This window comes from Xenopus laevis, chromosome 7L (genome assembly GCF_017654675.1).
Source record: "Xenopus laevis strain J_2021 chromosome 7L, Xenopus_laevis_v10.1, whole genome shotgun sequence".
NCBI classification, from domain to species: Eukaryota; Metazoa; Chordata; class Amphibia; order Anura; family Pipidae; genus Xenopus; species Xenopus laevis.
This window is the reverse complement of record NC_054383.1, coordinates 58,387,335-58,406,516: the sequence shown is the minus strand read 5'-3', so window position 1 is coordinate 58,406,516 and position 19,182 is coordinate 58,387,335. Positions and strand designations below refer to the sequence as shown.

General features: G+C 37.9%; 1 protein-coding gene across 2 annotated transcripts in view; it reads left to right on the top strand.

Moving 5' to 3' along the window:
* ftsj3.L (FtsJ RNA methyltransferase homolog 3 L homeolog) overlaps nt 1–17,027 on the top strand; it is a 97,068-nt gene extending 80,041 nt beyond the window's left edge. For both annotated transcript variants that reach the window (XM_018225548.2, XM_041568993.1), the window contains 2 exons: nt 6,282–6,376; nt 16,650–17,027. In XM_018225548.2, coding sequence (XP_018081037.1) covers nt 6,282–6,376; nt 16,650–16,824 — 270 coding nt within the window. In that variant the 3' untranslated portion in view covers nt 16,825–17,027. The remainder of the gene's footprint in view (nt 1–6,281; nt 6,377–16,649) is intronic.
* The last annotated feature ends 2,155 nt before the right edge of the window (nt 17,028–19,182 follow it).

The window sequence follows — 19,182 nt, the reverse complement described above, 5'->3', positions numbered from 1 at the left end:
AGTGAGATAGTAACATAGTAAGTTAGGTTGAAAAAAGACACGCATCCATCAAGTTAAAACTTTTAACTCTATTTTAACCTGCCTAACTGCTAGTTGATCCAGGGCAAGGCAAAAAACCCATTTGAAGCCTCTCCAATTTGCCTCAGAGGGTGAAAAAAATCCTTCCTGACTTGAAGATGGCAATCAGACTAGTCCCTGGATCAACTTGTAACTCTCTTTCCTCAATTGCTATAAAGCCATCCAACCACTTCTTAAAGGACCAGTAACGTCAAAAATTTTTACAAAAAAATTTGTTAGAATACAATGAAAAAAAACAGCAACACAAATTAAAATTTAAAATAGCAAAGCCTTTATTAAGAAAAACTTACAGAAACTCCACTTCCTGTCCTCTTCATAAACGGCAAAAGGGCGACCATCCATCTGCAGTGCTCAATTTCTCCTCCTGGCTATACACTGACAGCGTGTCCTCTGCCCGATCGCCTTCTCCAGCTCTTCTTCATCCAGCAGCAGTAGGAAGGCAATGTCTTCCGCTCCTCCGCTCCAGGAATGCAGCCCTGACTGCCGACCCTGTGCCCACTCCGTCACTGTCAAGGCAGCTGAAACAAAGCAGCAGCAAAAGAATGCGTCCAAATCTGAGCCGGCAGGAGGAGTAAATCAAATAACCCCAGCTCCTGACATCCTTCATAAAGCCTTACTGCTCATAATGACATTCACTAAGACAAAATTTTGAATGTGATCCCTTAACAAGCCTTCAATTAATTTGCCCACCACGTATGTCAAACTAACTGGCCTATAATTGCCATGCTAAAATCGAATCCCTTTTAAAATATTGGGATGACATCAACCTTCCTCCAATCCATAGGTACCATACCAGATGAAAGTGAATCTGAGAAAATCAGAACAGTAAAATAAACAGTAACTAGAAAAAAGGAAAAAATGAAATGAAAAAAGAACAGTAACGATTGAATATCTTTTTAAGTGACAACTATTTCTGTTCTGTGTTTTTAGCTGAAAACATAATGCCCCAATCTATGCTCTGAAGGGCAGCCCTCAAGGCACTAAATTGAGCTTTTCTGAAATTCAGGGTTTTTGTTGCCCCATTGTATATTTTTTTTGCACCACACATTAAACAAGATCACATTATGATCACTTTTATCCAGGGGTTCAATTACTTGCACATTTGCAATACGTTCTAGGTCATTAGAGATCACTAGATCCATTATAGCATTTTTTTCTGGTTGGCTCCTCAACAACTTGTGCCATAAAATTGTCATGCAACAAGTTTAAAAACTTCTTCCCTGGCAGTACTGTTGCTCCAGTCAACACCTGGGTAATTAAAATCCCCCATTATTATTACTTTCCCCAAACTAGCAGCCATTTCTATTTGCATCAAGAACTTAGCCTCATCCTTACTTACAGTAGCATACTCCTACAATTAATTTGCTGGACTCTTCACAATCAGTGAAGAGCTCCACCCATAAGACTTCAGCCCCCTCATTTTCTAACATCTCATGTGACACATTGTCATGTTTTCAGCACCTCCAGCTCTCCCATTTTACCAGTCAGACTCCTTGCATTTTCAAACATGCATTTTTAATATTTGTACCATATTGAACATATCAGCAGACTAGTAGTCAGCACGACTTCCACTTTCTTCCTTGGATGGGTGCAGGTCCTCCAATGGCCACTTTCCACTAGCAATACTGGCAAAGAAATTAGTCCAGCACCCGCAGTTTTGAATAAAACAGCCTTTACTGGTGCAAGGGCATTACAGCAACGTTTCAGACCATATGGTCTTTTATCAAGCTGATCAAAGACCATATGGTCTGAAACGTTGCTGTAATGTCCTTGCACCAATAAATGCTGTTTTATTCAAAACTGCGGGTGCTGGACTAATTTCTTTGCCATATTGAACATGATATGTTGTCCTCCTTGTCCTTAACAGTACAATCAACCAAATCTCCCCCTCATGCCTAGTTTAAAACCTCCTCCATCCTTTTAGCCATCTTCTCCCCTAAAACCACTGCACCATCATCATTGAGGTGTAGCTCATCCCTGGCAAAGATTGATAAATCAGCCCAGTTCTCCAAATACCCAAAACCCACCTCCCTACACCAATCTCTCAGCCACACATTATGCTCCCGCTGTCATTTTAGCATTGCCTGTGGCACAGGTAATATCTCTGAGAAAATTACCTTGGAAGACCTCACCCTCATCTTTGCATCTAGTTTTTTTTTTTAAATCATTCTTGAGGACTTTACCACCTCATCTAACTTTGTCATTGGTACCTATGTGTAACAAGACTACTGGGTCTTCCCCAGCCCCTCCCAATAATCTGTCCACTCGTTCCACCACATGCTGAATCCTAGCACCAGGCAAGCAGCAGACTTTACAGCATGAAGGGTCCTTACGGCAGATTACCCTATCCACCTTTCTAATAATTGAACCACCTATAAGACCTGCCTATCCTTCTTTGCACTTCCCCCACCGCCCATATTAGAGACACTGCCTGGCGGGGTACTCCGAGAGTCAGCCTGCTCCATACACGCCAATTCTGAGCTGTCCTCTGCAGCATCTTCAGCGTACACTGGATACTTACATTCTCCCGAGTGTGATTCCTCACAAACACCATTTTGGTTTTGAACGCCTTAAAGGGCACCAATCATCACTAAAATCATTTACTAAGTAAATACACTATGTGAAAGTTCAAGAAATCCGATTTTTAAAACAGTTAGAATTGTTTGTATAATGTAAATCATCAGCTCACTATACCTTCTTTAAGATCTCCCCTATCTCTACTGCAGTTCTAGCTGAGACAGGCATCTTGGATTTCACTGGCTCCTCCTACCTTCCCAGCCAAATGTAGCTCTGAAATCTCGCACATGCTCAGTTGATATTCCTTGGTTGCTTATCAACCCTTCTAAGCTATTTTCAAATTAGCCACACCTCTCTTAGCTGCTGTTCAGTAGTGGTGCCACCTGTTGGAAGTTAGTGTGCCCTTCATTTGCATAATGACATCACCAGCAGGGGACAAGATAGGGAAATCTCGTGATACTTCTAGTGGAGGAGTTTACTAAAACAAGGCATTCTGGGTAGAATACTCAAGGCAGTGCTACAATCTGAGCATGCTCCTGAAATTTGCATATTATAGTCTCAGTATGGACTCCCTCAGTGAAAGAACCCATTTGACAAGTAAGGGCTTTTTTTAAAAAACTTGCAGTTTTTTCAAAAAACTATATATGTAGTTTGATTAAACGTGTTTAGCTTGTACTGGTCAGATTGTTAAAATGCGTTTGATTTTGGCTGTGATAGGTGCCCTTTAAGGTTTTTAACATTGCTTAACACTTAATCCACATGCAAAACTCTCTGTGCAGTCACAAATTTATTGAGGTTAACAAACCAAGGAACATTAAGCCTGGTCAGAATTCACCCGATAAACTCCTCCCCCTTAATTAGCAAACAGAGGGGATGAGAAAAACAATGCTGTTTTCTACCAGCAGAAAAACAACAACCTCTTATTAAATGTAAAAAAAGATTCCTCTTAGAAACTAAAGCACAAAAATAAATTAATGCACTAAATGTAATCTCCTGGCTGTCGGCATATAGTTCCATCTCCTAGCCCAGTGCTGTTCAACTTCTGTGGTACAAGTGTAATATGTGTAATAGCTTCACAATAGAAGGTCCTGTTCATCCTACTATCATGTAGAGAAAAATCACATCTAAAAACAGCATGTCAGTTGGATGATTCTCGTAATGTGAATTTTATACCCTTCTCTGCACCATTACAATATTCTACAAAAGACTGATGGGAGTTTTCGTACCCATACCAGACACTAGTAACAATGTTACAAAAAAATGCATTTCCATCTATAAAGGCATTGAGCCACTCCCACCAACCCATGAAAAGGTTGGCACAAGTGGAGGCAAACACGGCCCCACTCATTTGGAGAAATAACTTGCAATACTTACAGCTCTCAGAATAACCTACAGTCTGCCGTTTACCAGCTGCTACAAACAATATACAGCGATTATTTGCATATACAAAAGAGGACAAACCTTCCAACACTCTAATCCAGTACCGCTGGGGGAAACATACACAGTTACTTTTCTAACTTCTGACCGCAAATGTTTCCCCAGCAGTGATTTCCATGTTAGCCGCGGGGGAAGCATTTAAAGTAAATTAGTCACTTGTGCTAGAGGAGATCAATCGTAGCGTAAATAATCTTATTTGTCATTGTTCATAGGAGCGTTTTCATTCTTTGAGCTCCCAGCAACATGGTGTGTTATGTGCAACTGAGTGATAGGACCATTTTCACTTTTCTCAGAAACTATAGGATGCAAGGATGCTTTTAAATCCCAGCTAATTAATTAAGATACACTTTTCCTGAATCCTTTTCCTATAGGCTCAGTGGCAGCCAGAAGCAAAATGTGTCTACAATGTAAACAAAAATATGTTTTGTATTGTAGCCAAACTTCACTTCTAATTGTCACTCAGCCTATAGTTAAGAAACTAGGCACATACATTGTTGCTAGGGGTTTAAATATTTCTAAATGCACCGTAATGCTTTGTACATGGTAGGCACTTTAAGACTCACCTTAAATGAGGAGCCTGACTTAGCATGTGAGCTTACAAATTTTGGCTGAAAAATATTTTTATAAAGTGTGTTTAAAGGAATTTACACAGCCTGAATTTGAATGCTGGTAGTTTTTTCCTTTTGTGTGTGTAAATTAATGATTTTATTGTTTGTAGTAGCTGGTCAACTGCAGATTGTCGGTTAGTCCAAGTGAACTTTACAGTGTGGGTAAACTCATGATTTAGCTTTGGTTTGTGTTTATACTCCCCTAGAGTAAGATTAATTTTCCTTCCATGTTTGTGTTTCATCTAAATCTTCACTATCTCTCTGCACTGTATTTTTTTTAATAACTCTATTTATTGGCTCTCGAACTGAATAGGATAATAAATTAACTACTTCTTTAAATCCACAAAAAAAGACTCCCTTAAAAGCACAAAGACCAAAGAAAGCCATATATTTTTGGAAACTACACATTCTGTCAATCCAAAATGGGTACATATTTCTTTCTAAACCAAACTACCATACTGCAAGGTTTCCTAAAGTATGCAGTTTTTATGACAATTCTAAAAATCACCTTAAAAAGTTGCGATTTGCTGCATTTATTTTTGATTTTAACTTTAACGGATTCAAGAATATTAATTATGTCACTAGAATAGATTAATAATTACAAGTGCATATTGTTACAATAGGAAGAGGGCCCTGCTTGAGGGGGAGACAAAGTGGAAGATATGATGAGGGTAGCCAGTTTAATTGTAAAGTTCTTGATGGTTAAGCTACTTTCCATTGATCTAATTCAGTTTTCTTCCGGTTGGCTGCCTGAAGCATCTTTGCATCTTTTAGTATATGTGTTGCCTGTTTGATAGCCTCTAGAGCTTTCAGCAGTTTAATGGGCAAACACAGGAGGAAGGATAAGGGATTGGGTTTAAAGGTAGCTTTTAGTGTGCAGACAACCATCTTCCAAAACTCTTGACCACCATTCACCACCATGCAGGCTCACCACATGTGTAAAAAAAAAAAAAGTGCCTCTCCACAGCCCTCAAAGCACTACTTTTGAAAAGAATGTTTTCAATTCTGGAGTATTATGCATGCATTTTCTATGAATACATTATGATTATAGTCTCACTCATAAAAATTAGATTTATGTTTGCTAACAATTGCTCTCAGCTTTAGGATTACAGTAACACAGAGACTGTACAGTTTAAAATCATTAGAGATTGTCTGTTACTGGATTTTCATCTCAGCTGGTTCAGTTGTTCAGTGCAGTACTTAGGGGTAGATTCACCAAATGCCATCTTTGTGCTAGCGTCCACTTCGCTCACATCGCAACAGTTCACCAGGCGTGTGGGAGCAAATTACCGCCAGTCTATCTCCTTCGCTAGCGAAGTTACGCTTGCGCCCATTAGTATATCGGCGAAGTAATGAAATGACGTCACGCATTTTCGCTAACGTTTGTCACTTCGCCCTTTAGTAAATCTGTTGCAATATCATTGCTTGCTTTCTATGTAAATGTGCTTCATTGGGAGCTATGTTATTTTACTTTGTTTTTCTAGGTGTCTAACTAGTGCCTCCTCCATGGTTTGCATACAAAAATGCAATGTGTTGTGTTTTTGTCTGTAATAGGAGAGAGGCAACTCTCACTCGTCTGTCCACTTGAATAGTTATTATGTCTTATTTCCATGTTATCCACATTCAAACTTCTATCTACAGACACTCAAGAAGATGGAACAAATGAAAAAAAAAGCTGAAGCAGTGGTTAACACCAGTGATATATCCGAAAGAGAGAAAGCTGCACAGCTTCGTAGGTGAGACTCATTATTTTATCCTTATCGTTTTCAGACACCCTATATTTAATTTTTTCAGGAATTTGTTAAAGGAAAACTAAACCCCCCAAAATGAATACTTAAGCAACAGATAGTTTATATCATATTAAGTGGCATATTAAAGAATCTTACCAAACTGGTATATATACTTAAGTAAATATTGTCCTTTTATATCTCTTGCCTTGAACCACCATTTTGTGATGGTCTGTGTACTGCCACAGATATTACCTGACCAGAAATAGTGCAGCTCTAACTGTAACAGGAAGGAATGTTGAAGCAAAAGACAGAACTCTGTCAGTTAATTGGCTCATGTAACCTAACAAGTATAGTTTGTTTGGTATGTTTGTGCGCTCAGTGAATCTTATGATCCCAGGGGGCATCCATTATTTTTTTATATGGCAATTTTCTATTTATGATTACCCAATGGCTCATACTACTAAAGAAGTATATTATTATTAAAATGGTTTATTTACATGAAGCAGTGTTTTACATATGAGCTGTTTTATGCAATATCTCTTTATAGAGACCTACATTGTTTTGGGGGTATAGTTTTCCTTTAACCTTCCTGTATGTTTTTGTAGTGGACAAGGTAAGCTTATGTTACTGGGTGTGCCAAAATGTTAGTGAAATAAATTGCCAAGTAGGCCAGTGCATCTTTTCAGAGAAATTTGCCCATGGACAAAACTGTGCTGGCATTACTTGCCTTCTATTTTTCCTCACTTGGACATACTCTATTTTTCCTCACTTGGACATACTTGGACATGTGCTATGGATGCCTGGGAAAATGTATGTAGAATGCTGGCTTTATGGTGTAGGCAGATACTGTCTTTATGTGAGTAGTTACATTTTAAGGCAACCCTTGAAATTTGGACAGGCAAATGTAATATAACTCTTGGTATATAATGGTGTACTAGCTAAGTTGTCCCAGTCTCCATATGCTTGTAATACATTTATCCGATTTTATCTCTTCGTTTATTTTTTATTTGATTTCTTATTTTGACTGGCCTCTCAATGGATTTGTGAGCTTTCCTAATGTGATGTGTTGCAAGTAGTCTATTTATACTACTGTCAATGATCTAGTTTTCCCCTCAGATTGTTCATTTAAGCTAGTGACAAAACCAGAGCTGTGGAGTCTGAAGTTATTTTGGGTACCTGGAGTTGGAGTCTGCAAAAACGTTCTGACTCTTAATAAATTTAAATTGTAATGAAAAAGAAATACAATAAGTTACAATGTTCTGTTTCACATATAATAGTCACATAAAATGATTTCACATATAAATAGTAATAAATTTCACATATAATAATTCATTATATGCTGTAAGAATAAAGCATACTGCGTACTTTTCACTCTGTGCTATTATCTTCATTTTTGTCGTTTGTTTAAACGTTAACCCTTTAAGTGCCCGCAGAATTTCGCATTTCATTTACAGACGTTTTTGAAACATTTTGTGCTCTCTCAATTTAGGGGCATTTTCTGAGGGAAAACCTTTAGTTTACCTATGAAAACTATACTTTTTTTTTTTTCGGGAGAATCTGAGCTTTATAAATATGCCTGAGTTTTCATCTATTTTCACCTCTGAAAAAAGATTTATAGCGCTAAATACCAAAAAAAGAGAAAAATTGCTGTCTTTCAATGTGCCGATACCAGATATGTATAGTTTTAGGGAGATTTATGACTTCTGTACAGCAAACTCCTGGCAGTATATAACCGAATTTTGAAAGCACTTAGGTAGAAATAGGCCAAAAAATCCTGAAACAGTAGGTTTACCCCAGAAAATCATATATTTTTAAAAAGAATTCTGCTGATTCCAAAATGGGTAACTATGTATCTCTCACTATGTATCTCGCCACTCCTAACTACCAAACATCAAAGTTTGTCTGACAGTAGCGTTTTTTATAAAAATATATTAAAATTCTGAAAAATCACTTCAAATATTTTATTTTGCTGCTCCGCATCTCCCACATTGTATGCGGTACCAAGAAAAAGCACCCTAAATATGATTATAGGAGTCCTCTACACAGTTTGTGCATAGGTTTACCAAAGTATCTGGCATTTAGAGGCCCCAAAATTAGGTTAACATATATAAATAGTCTTGTAGGTCACTTCAGCTAATGAAAAATCAACGCATTGACTATATTTTTTGTGGGGTGAAAACACAGAAATATATTTACCCCCCCCCCCCCCCAAAACCATATATTTTTGGAAAGTACACTTTCTGCTAAATATAAAAGGGGTTGTATGTTATGATCTTTCAATCAACATGGCAAATACATTAGTATATTAAAACTAGAGGAGTCGGAGGTAGGATTTATGTACTGACTCCACAGCCCTGGACAAAACATCTGAAAATACTTTTGCATGGCACCTTACCTGTGTCATTTGAATCATGTGAATGTATTTGAAGCCATTCTCTCATAATATGATTTCACCAACACGTGCTATTAGCCCAAAGCAGTGCCATGGTATCAGCTTAGAAACTTGAAGCTCTGGTACCTCAGTACCTTGAAGCTTCAGGTACCTCAGTCCCTCATGAGGTAGCAGAGTGTTGTAAAGTGTTAGCTGTACATCAAAACCAGAAAATATAGAGTAATTGATACCTTTATTAGCTAACTTATTAAATTATAGCATGCAAGCTTAGGACTAGTTAGATTTTGAGGTTTAATTTTTATTACATTTTTGTTCTGTCCTCACTACGTGATACCCTGGGGCAGTGTGTAGTTTGACAGGCAGCTAAACTCCTTCCTTTATTAATCCACTGACACAGATTTATTAAGCTTCAGTGCTTAGAAAGCTGTAAAATATAACATAATATATAGTGAATAATGTACCCCCTCTTGTAAAATATAAGGACATTATAAGTTCCCGAGGAGTTTCATGACCTTATAAAAAACCGAGGCCGAAGGCTGAGTGTTTTTATACAGGTCATGGAACTCTAATGTAACTTCTAATATCCTCGTATTTTGCAACAGGGGGTACTTTATTATAATACACATGTTTCAGTGAGTCATGTGACAGAAATCAGAACTCACCGTTTAGAAGGATATAATTTACAAGATATTCATGGCTTTTGTGAATTATATATAAATACACAAACACTGTGTAGCATATGGAAATTAAAAGGGAGGAGAAACATATACTGTATAGCAGGGCCATGAGGTAGCTATATATAAACTTGCATAGAAATGTACAAAACAGGTAAATAACTGCCTTTATAGATAGGCTTGGGAAATAAGTAATACCTACCAACGATGCTACCATGAGGCTGGATGGGGTAGTGCTATGGTGTTATACTAGCTGTGAACACTATGAAAATGGCAGCTAGAGTGATCATTTCCTGATATTACACAGGGTCATATGGGAAGGGTATGGTGGCCTAAGAAAGACATTTCAGACAATACAAATACAAAAATGGGGGGTTGTGGGTGCACACCTGAGGCCTTGTTTTTAATTACACCACATTACTACTTTTTTTCTGAAATGAGCGTTGGTTTAGGCAGTCTCTCCCTCTTAAAAGCTGCTCAGCAGTTGGCGGGGGAGGATTTAGCACACAGTTTGAAACCAAGGCACAGGAGATGTTTACATAAAGAATTGTTACTAAACAGAGAGGTAAAATTCCCTTTTTACTATGATTAGAGGTTAATAAGTTGGGGACCACCATGTGGGGTTTTACTTTGACGTGGTATGGTGGCTTATCAATATTATGATCATAACTTTGTAACAAAAAAAATGAAACATTTTGAAATTGGCCTCAGGTGTGCACCCACAACCCCCACAAGGTGATGCAATACACACAATAAAACAATGCTGCAGGCATAACATTTTTATTTACTAGAAAGTTAATATAAAAAGTTTACTAGGGGTGGGGGGTTACAACTTGCAATGCAGCCGTAAAGAAAGACTGAAGCCTATCAGAGCCTGTCACCAGGTTGAGGGGACTTGAGCATTAAGAAAATGGCTTCAATTTTAAAAAATTAAATTCATCCACTATTAACCAATGTGTTTTATAAAAATGTCTTCCTATGACAGTACAGTTTTTAATTTCATATGCATGTGGGTGTGAGCCACTGTGTCTGTATGCAAATATAAACATAAAATAGTTACACCACATAATTATACACGCCCAAAGCAGTGCAGTGGTATCAGCTTACACTTGAAGCTCCTATCTGTTTAGGTACCTCAGTCCCTCATGAGGTAGCAAAGTATTGTAAAGTGTTAGCCGTACATCAAAACCAGAAAGTATAGAGTAGGTGATCCCTTTATTGGCTAACTTATTAAATTATAGCATTGCAAACTTAGGACTAGTTAATTCTTGAGGTTTAATTTTTATTTACTAGAAAGTTAATATACAAAGGTTACTAGGGGTGTCGGGGTTACAACTTGCAATGCAGCAGTAAAGAAAGACTGAAGCCTATCGGAGCCTGTCACAAGGCTGAGGGGACTTGAGAAATAAGAAAATGACTTAAATTTTAAAAAATTTAATTCAACCACTGAACCAATGTGTTTTATAAAAATGTCTTCCTATGACAGTACAGTTTTTAAATTCATATTCATGTGGGTGTGAACCACTGTGTCTATATGCAAATATAAACACAAAATAGTTACAACACATAATTATACACATTTGTTCAATTAAGCAAGCAAATCATAATGGACTATTTATGGTTTATATCACTGGCCCTACAAACAAAACTGACATCTGTGAAATTATAGCTTGACTTAATTTTCATGTCCTGTTTTAGTTTTTTAATTTTAATGTAGAATTGCTATACATTTTAAATAGATGTGTTGTATTTATCAGCTTGTGCAGTATGTGCAAATTAAATAATATATTGTGATTTTTTTTTTGTGAAAAAAACTGAGCATTGACATTTATAAATGAAGCTGTTTTTGCTTTTTTAAGCACATTTTATTGCTGATTATGAACTACATAAGTTCTGTCCAACTTCTGTTTTCCTGGCCAATGTCGTGGAGGGCCTATAATGGAAGCCAGTGTTGACCCGTTACCTTTTTAAAACACACCCACTTTAAACCACACCAAGAATTTTTAAGACCATATGCACATGAATGGTGGTAGCACACCAAAAAAACAAATAGTTGATGCCCACTCATCATTCATACGTGAAAAAAGTTTGTCATATCTTAAATCCATATCCCTCCCTCCCCTGTGGTTAACACAACAACCCCCTGTATGTAATTAACACCTTGGGGACTCTCTAACAAGTATTTTCATATGCTAACAAACTCCCACCAGGCTCACCTCCCACAGGCAGAGTTAGGCACACAGAGTGAAGCACACACAGAGTGTGTATGGCACATGCGAGCAGAGCAAGCAAAACATGGAACACGCAGGCAGGAGACCTATCAGGAACATGCAAGTAGTTACTTGCATGTTCCTGATAGGATTATGACCACTCTAAGATAAACACTATGTACTATAATAAGTACAGTAACACAATCCCAGTACTGCTCTTACAGGTTTTAACAGGTGAATAATGCTGGCACATACAGTCTGAGATCTGAACAGTGCAGGATATGAAGGGTGTGAACAATGCAGTGCTTTTACAGCCTGTATATGAGGTGTGAACAATGCAGGGACCAGTTAATCTCCGTTCTGAATCTCAGAGGGACCACTGGCAGAGGCCAGTGCAGTGGGGATGGAGAAGGGGCAGTGGAGGCTAATGAAGGAGGCAAGTTTGTAACTGTTAAAAAGGGAGCTGGGGGGCTGGTCCACATCTTGTCCAAAGCAACATATTTGCCATTTTGGGTGAAGATGCTGGGGAGGACAGCTCTGAACTATCATGTATAGAGCAGGCTGACTCTTAGAGCACCATAGGAGACAGTGTCTCTAATACAGGAGGGGCGTGTGCAACACATGTTTTAGTTATGTTTTTTGGTTTTTTTTAGAAAAAAGGTAATGGCATGATATGCAGGGGGCAGGGGTGAAGGTTTGTTTATATCTTTTATTTATGCTTTTCATAGGATAATGTCAATACAATGTTATGGGTTTTTTTACAATTCAATGTTTTTTTTAAGGGGAAGGGGATGTTAGTATGGGGAAATGCACAGGATGAAAAGAAATAGCATATTTGTAAATATCTTGCCTGTACGTTTGCTTATCAACCATAATTTTCTTTTATTTTTTACCATTCTTATTACCACTCTCTTATGATTCTTTGTATGTATTCCAGGTTGTCCAAATTTCAGTAAGTTTCTCTATTTTGTCCTCGAGTAAAGCTGTCCATATAACAGGTTTTGTGTCAGACTGATTTTTTCTTCTATTCCGTAACATCTATGGATGTTTGTAACTGTTGTTTTGCCACAGCTAAGATTTGTCCCATTAGTATATTTTGAGTTTTTGTGAACTCTTTGGAAGGAATAGCTAATAATGCAGTCTGAACATCCAGGGTGATGGATTTATTAAAAACTCTCCCTATTATTTGGAAAATTTCTTTCCAATACGTCACTGCTTTTGGGCATGTCCTCCATATGTGTATATAGTCACCGATTTCTGTACACCCTCGAATAACCCGAACTAGGGGCTGAAGGATCGTATCTGTTTTTCCTTGTTGGGGTGTTGTGCCATCACATCATGACCTTATATGCTGGCGGTATTTGGAGAGATTTTTGAAACAGTTTTCCAGATTATGTTCCATTCTTATTGAGACATTGCTTTTCCTATATCTGCCTCCCAGTCAATCATGTATTTCAGAGGATCTTCCGTACCTAACAATATCAGTTGTTTATATAATAGAGAGAGGGTTCCCTTAAATTTTCCTGTTCGTTGGGAGCATGTTTCTAACAATGTTGGTGGTCGGTTTTTAAAGGAAATATCTATTGACTTAATAAAATTATTAAGTTGGACATATCTATACATTTCTGTATCAGGTAATTTTTTTGTAAATTGCATATACTGCAGAGATTTGATGCCTGTGGAAAGAAGCATGTCTTGTATCCTATTGATACAGTTGTCTTTCCACCACTGAAAAGTAGGAGTTGCTTAACTGGGGAGAAAAAGTGGGTTGTTATGTATTAGTATAAGAGTGCTTTTGATCTCTGCTGATTGGAATTTGTCTATGCTGTTCAGCCATGTGTATATGGTATGTTTTAAAACCAATCCAGACATCGGGATCTATTTAATCTGCTTTTCATCCTTCCATAGATAAGTCAGGTCAGTAGGGTGTGCCATTAGTGCTTCTTGATGTACCCAGTGGTTTTCCGAATGTGGTGTGTCATTGAGTGGTCTGAGAAAGTCTTGCAGCTTTATAGTACATGTGTAAGTTTGGAAGCCCTATTCCCCCCCGTTTATAGGGTGTCTATACATGGTGCGTTTTTTTATACGTGGTGGTTTATTTGACCAAATTAATGTATTTATTTTGCTTTGGAGAAAAGTAATATCTTTTGTTTTGACCATTACTGGCAACGTCCGAAATTTATATAATATTCTGCGCACTAAGGTCGTTTTAACTGCATGGATTCTCCCAAACCACAATATTGCATATCTCGACCATTCTTCTAAGTCTTTAGCTAGTTTTATGATCATTTTAGGGTAGTTCATTTTATAGGGTGTTACATAAGATGGTGTAGTGTTAAGATATACTATGTAAGAGTGTTTCCAGGTAAATGGAAAGTTTAATTTTAGGAGCTTGACAACATGTTTGGGGGTATTTAATGGCATTGCCTGAGATTTAGTAATGCTTACTGCTAGGCCGGAAATGTGAGAGAACTTTATCACTAAACCCCAAACTTCCCTACCAATTTATTCAATTCGATTCAATTCTGTAGTCGGTTCCGTTGTTTTTTGTTGGCGTATTTTTTATGTGTAGATCCCAGTTTTATAAAGGAGCCTCTCAGCGTTGCTTTATGAGCTGCCTATATAATGCTCATTGATAAAGCTGGGTCAAGCTTTATGAGGGAAAAATTCTTCCAATTCATTAGCTATTTGTGCAGTAATGTATGGGATGGATAGAAGCGATTTGTTTAGTCGCCAACTGTTTCTGGGGCCTAAGTTCAGTTGGTATTTCACTGTTATTGCTATAGCAGCATGGTTGGACCATGTAATAGGATGTATTGTTGCGTCCTCAATGTGTGAGAGCATATAATTTTGGGTGAATAATCTATATGGGAAGAAACTTTGTGTGGGTGGGGAAAAAATGGTGTAGTTTCTAGTGGTAGAGTTTATGGTACGCCAGGCGTCGACCAAAGCCAATGATTTGAGAGATTTTGTAAGGGTTGCTGGTGGTTTGTGAGTGTATAGTCATGATGATGGTGTTTTATCTAGGGTAATAAACATTACCATGTTAAAGTCACCCATTATTATGACCGTACCCTGTGCTAGTTTGTCTACCTGAGTAAACATTGAGTGCAAGAAAGCCTTTTGGTTTTCAGAAGGAGCATAAACATTAACTAGAGTATACTGTTTACCTAGCAAAGTACCCTGTAATATAATATATTGGCTATTGGTATCTTTTACAGTTTTAGTCACTTGAAATCCTAAGGGTCGGGTCACACTGGGCAATTCAGGGAGATGTCAATCTCCCCGAACGCCTTCCGCTGTCTTGCACCGGCTATAATGAAAAGTCGCCTGCGGCATTGCACACATGATGCTCTGTATTCCGTAGTCGCCCGAAGTTTCCTCATGAGGCAGCTTCGGGCGACTTCGGAATACGAAGTGCCGCGTGTGCCATGCCGCCCATTGTGCCCCTACCCTCGGACTGTACCGATGTTGAAAGCCACTCCTCTGCGTTTGGACTGACTGATACACTTGGGCATATTGCTTATGGAAATATGGAAATGAATAGCCTTCTGCAAGGTTAATTTCCTGAACTGCTATGATGTCTGCTTTAAGATTACGGTAATATTTAGCTGTTATGGATCGCTTTGTTGGAGAATTTAATCCCTTCACATTATGGGAAATTATTGTTAATTCACTCATTATGGGTATGTGGACTTACCTAGAGCACCTTGTGTTGGGCCTCCTCCTGTTGAACATATAAATCTGTTGCATTTTTTGTCTCAAATGTATTCTAGTGCTTTTGAAAAAGGGACTTTTTACAGTTCCGAAATGTCAAGCAAATTGAAATAAATATTGTATTTAGTGTATTTGTGCAGTGTGCAGTATGGAGCAAGGTAAATTAACATTGGGTGGACTTGGATGGACTGTTTTTAATTTAACTGACACTATTCAAGCTTCACAGTGTTTGTGGTACCTACTTTTATTTAAAATATTATTTTTCAATAAATGTAATTTATTAATACAGGTGTGCAAGTAAACTGAAGGAACTGTAGAAATATTAGTGGGTTATTTAGTACTAAACATTACATTTTTGCAGTGTAATTTTTTTTATTCTACTGCTCACATCTTTGTTCTGCAAGCTGCATTCCTTTTATTAATTTATTACATGGATTGATTGTGCATAGATAGGAAATTGGCTAAAGAATAGTGTACAGAGAGTGGTTGTCAGTACTACATCTCTACATTGAAATCAGATTCTTAGTGGCGTCCCACGGGGTTCTGTATTGTGCCCACTTTTATTTAGTTTGTTCTTTAATTACTTTGTGTAAGCAAGTTTTGCAGATGACTCAATACTATGCAACCCAATTATTCCCATCCAGGATATCAGAGCTGCTGAGCCAATTAGGCAAGCTAAAAAAACTCAGACACCAACCAGGTTACCAGAGGCAGCAAAAAAGCCGCTCCTGATACCTTTAATATCTAAATTTTCATTTTTTTAGACCTGATATTCAGCTTTCTACTGCAAGAGGGCACAATTGCACTCTCTGCAGTATCAATGCACCCCCTTTTCGAACCCCCTCCTGCGCAGGAAAATGTAAGTGCTGGGGGCAAGAGGGGGTGGCATCGCAGGAGATGCCTCAGGCTGTGGCATTCTTGCATCAGGATTTTAATAAAGTGGCAATCTTGGTGGCTAAGTGGCAGATAAGATTCAGTGTTGATAAATATAAAGTCATGCTCCTGGGATGTTAAAAATAGGGAGGAGTTTTCACCCAAAAATTTGAAAGGGATTCATTTGGGGTTTTTTCCTTCCTCTGGATCAGCAAGCAGGTAGACTGGTTTTATATTGATGTAAAATGTTGAACTCAATGGATGTGTCAAACCTAAGTTAATATCTGCAGATGTTCCTTCTAATATAGATCTGATGAAAAATCAGACTTTGGTTATCGGTAAATGGCATATTGGGTTGTTTTGAGGATGGTAAATATTTAAAACTAAATAACTATTGTTTTGTTTTTTGGCAGTATATACAGAAAAGGTGTCCTTGGTAAAGAGAAGCCTCAAGTTACTTATTTGGTGGCCAAGAAAAGAGTTGGGCGAAAGGTTCGTCGGCCAGCTGGAATTAAAGGCCATTTCAAGGTGGTAGATGGAAGAATGAAAAAGGACATGAGAAGTCAACGAAAAAAAAAAGTGAATTAATACAGGGATTAAATTAGTGCTTGCTTTACCCTTTTTGCTGTCTTATTTAATTGTTGAAAATTTACTGATGACTTTGTAATATCAAACAGTACAAGATAGCAGAGGCAAGGACATATAACTATAGCCCCTACCTTTTTTTGGCCTGTACTATGTTTTGTGCATCATTTTGTGCATCTGGCTTAATAAAGACAGTATAAGCTCATCGTCATATTTCCATGTATTTATAACGACACCTGCACATACAATACTACATGTTTAAAATGCTCATTATATTTTGGAGGTTCTATGTTCTAATGTTCTGAGAGCCAAAACTATGATTTTTTTATTGATTTCATTGATGCCACGTCAAGCAGCTTCTCTAAAAAAAAAACTCCGCATTTCACTACTGGAAGATTATCTGAAGTTGATAACCATTAATTTAATGCTTATTTTGACTTTAGCCCAAAGTTGCAGAGGGAGCAGTGACAATTCTGAGGGAATTTCAACAAAACCAGATGGGACTTATCCTCCAATAGTATGGGCCCAATTATTTGCAAAATACACACATAATCGTATTAAGGAGTAAAGATAAAAGGCAATATTTATTTAACTACCATGCCACAGATACTTAAAACCATTTAATATAAATAAAAAACAGCGCTGCGCTGGGTTCAGGGATCCCTTTAACCCCAAATAACCACTTATAAAGAGGACTCCTCTATGTAGGATTTGGTGGAAATTTGATTATGTCTAGGTGGCTCAACAGCCAGTATTCCAATCAAGCGTTAGTAGATACACATGTAAATCCAATTGTTCATGTGAGGGAACGAAAGTGCATCCTTATAATTCACATCCGCAAGATATTGCAGAGAAGAAAATCCTGGTTATATAACACTGAATAGCGTGCTGCAGCTTAGTGAAGGTTACTATCTCCCGCGGGTACAATAGTCCCCGTGATGGTTTGCGGTGCAAAGCCAGTATATCAGGTTTAATGTCTTTGCGGGTAACTGGATTTGCCAATGTCTACTGTCCCATCCATATATTTACAGCCGCCTATTGCTCTCAGTGGCCAGCTGAGAGGTTGCGGCTTCGTGATACTGCGATCACTGACAGTCACCGTATTGTGCCAGCCCAGGTGTAACAGTTATCCCGGCTATCACCAGACCCGAAAATAAAGGTATACAGACCACGTGTCTTTGAGAGTTTTTCACCCGATAATTTCCGCGTTCCATCAACTGGCAGGAGATCTTCTGTCTGCGCACTTAAGTTCCCAAAATAGGGGAGCAGGGTATCCCAAACGACTCAGTGTCAGCGCTGTGCCTCGACAGCTGTTTCGCCACTCAACGTGGCTTTGTCAAGAGACCGAAAGGGTGGATATGACGTCGTTTTATCTTTGCCATCACATGTTCAAAGTGGGTGGTCTTTTGTGTAAGCCGCTTCCCACACATAAGAAGGATATAGTAATATCAATATGAACAATTGTATCATTTTCACTTCCCATAATCGTGGTTATGTAACCCTTTGGTATTATCTCAGTAGAATATATTTAAAGGATCAACCAAATAGGTATCAAATGAGAAGAGAGGACTCGCGGCTTCACTTTTGCTGTGATGGAAACATCAATATCAACTTGTGGCATGGTTACACAATACTATATTTCAAAAATTTGTAAGATTAATCACTATTGCTTATTTTTAACTATCATCCCATTTAATCGATATATAATTATAAACTTATATCAGAATAAGAAATAAGAGAGAAAAAGAGAAAAAAATGAAAAGAAAATCAAAAGGTAGAACTACAACTCTCACCAACACAAAATTTTATTTTTTTGAAATAGTCTAAAAAAGCGGGGCCAATCAAGGGACTATTGTTATGACCATTCCTTCATTTATTTATAAAGGCCTGAAAATTCAATTGGCCATTGAGTCCGAACTCTGACTTATAAGTATTAAGCTTAAATATCCAACTGGTCTCTAGTTGGAGCAACCTGTTATCTAGGTCACCGCCCCTTACATCACTATGCAGACGGTCAATGCCCTGAAAATAAGACCCCATATGTTTGCCATTGTGAATGCAATAAATGTGTTTGGCAATAGATGACAATAAATTGCAATTATTAATATCTCGCATATGTTCATATATGCGTCTTTTCAGCGGCCTCTTTGTTTTTCCTATGTATTTGCTCCCACAGTGGCAAGTAAACATGTAGATCACGTAAGTCGTAGTACAACATATATAATGATACATGTTGTATTTTACTCTTCCATTGCTAAAATCCCTAGATGTCCTCATATATTGACACTGTTCACAGGCCCCACACTTATAGCTACCTACTGTTTTGCAACACGCTGTTTTCGAATGTTTCTGGAAATGACT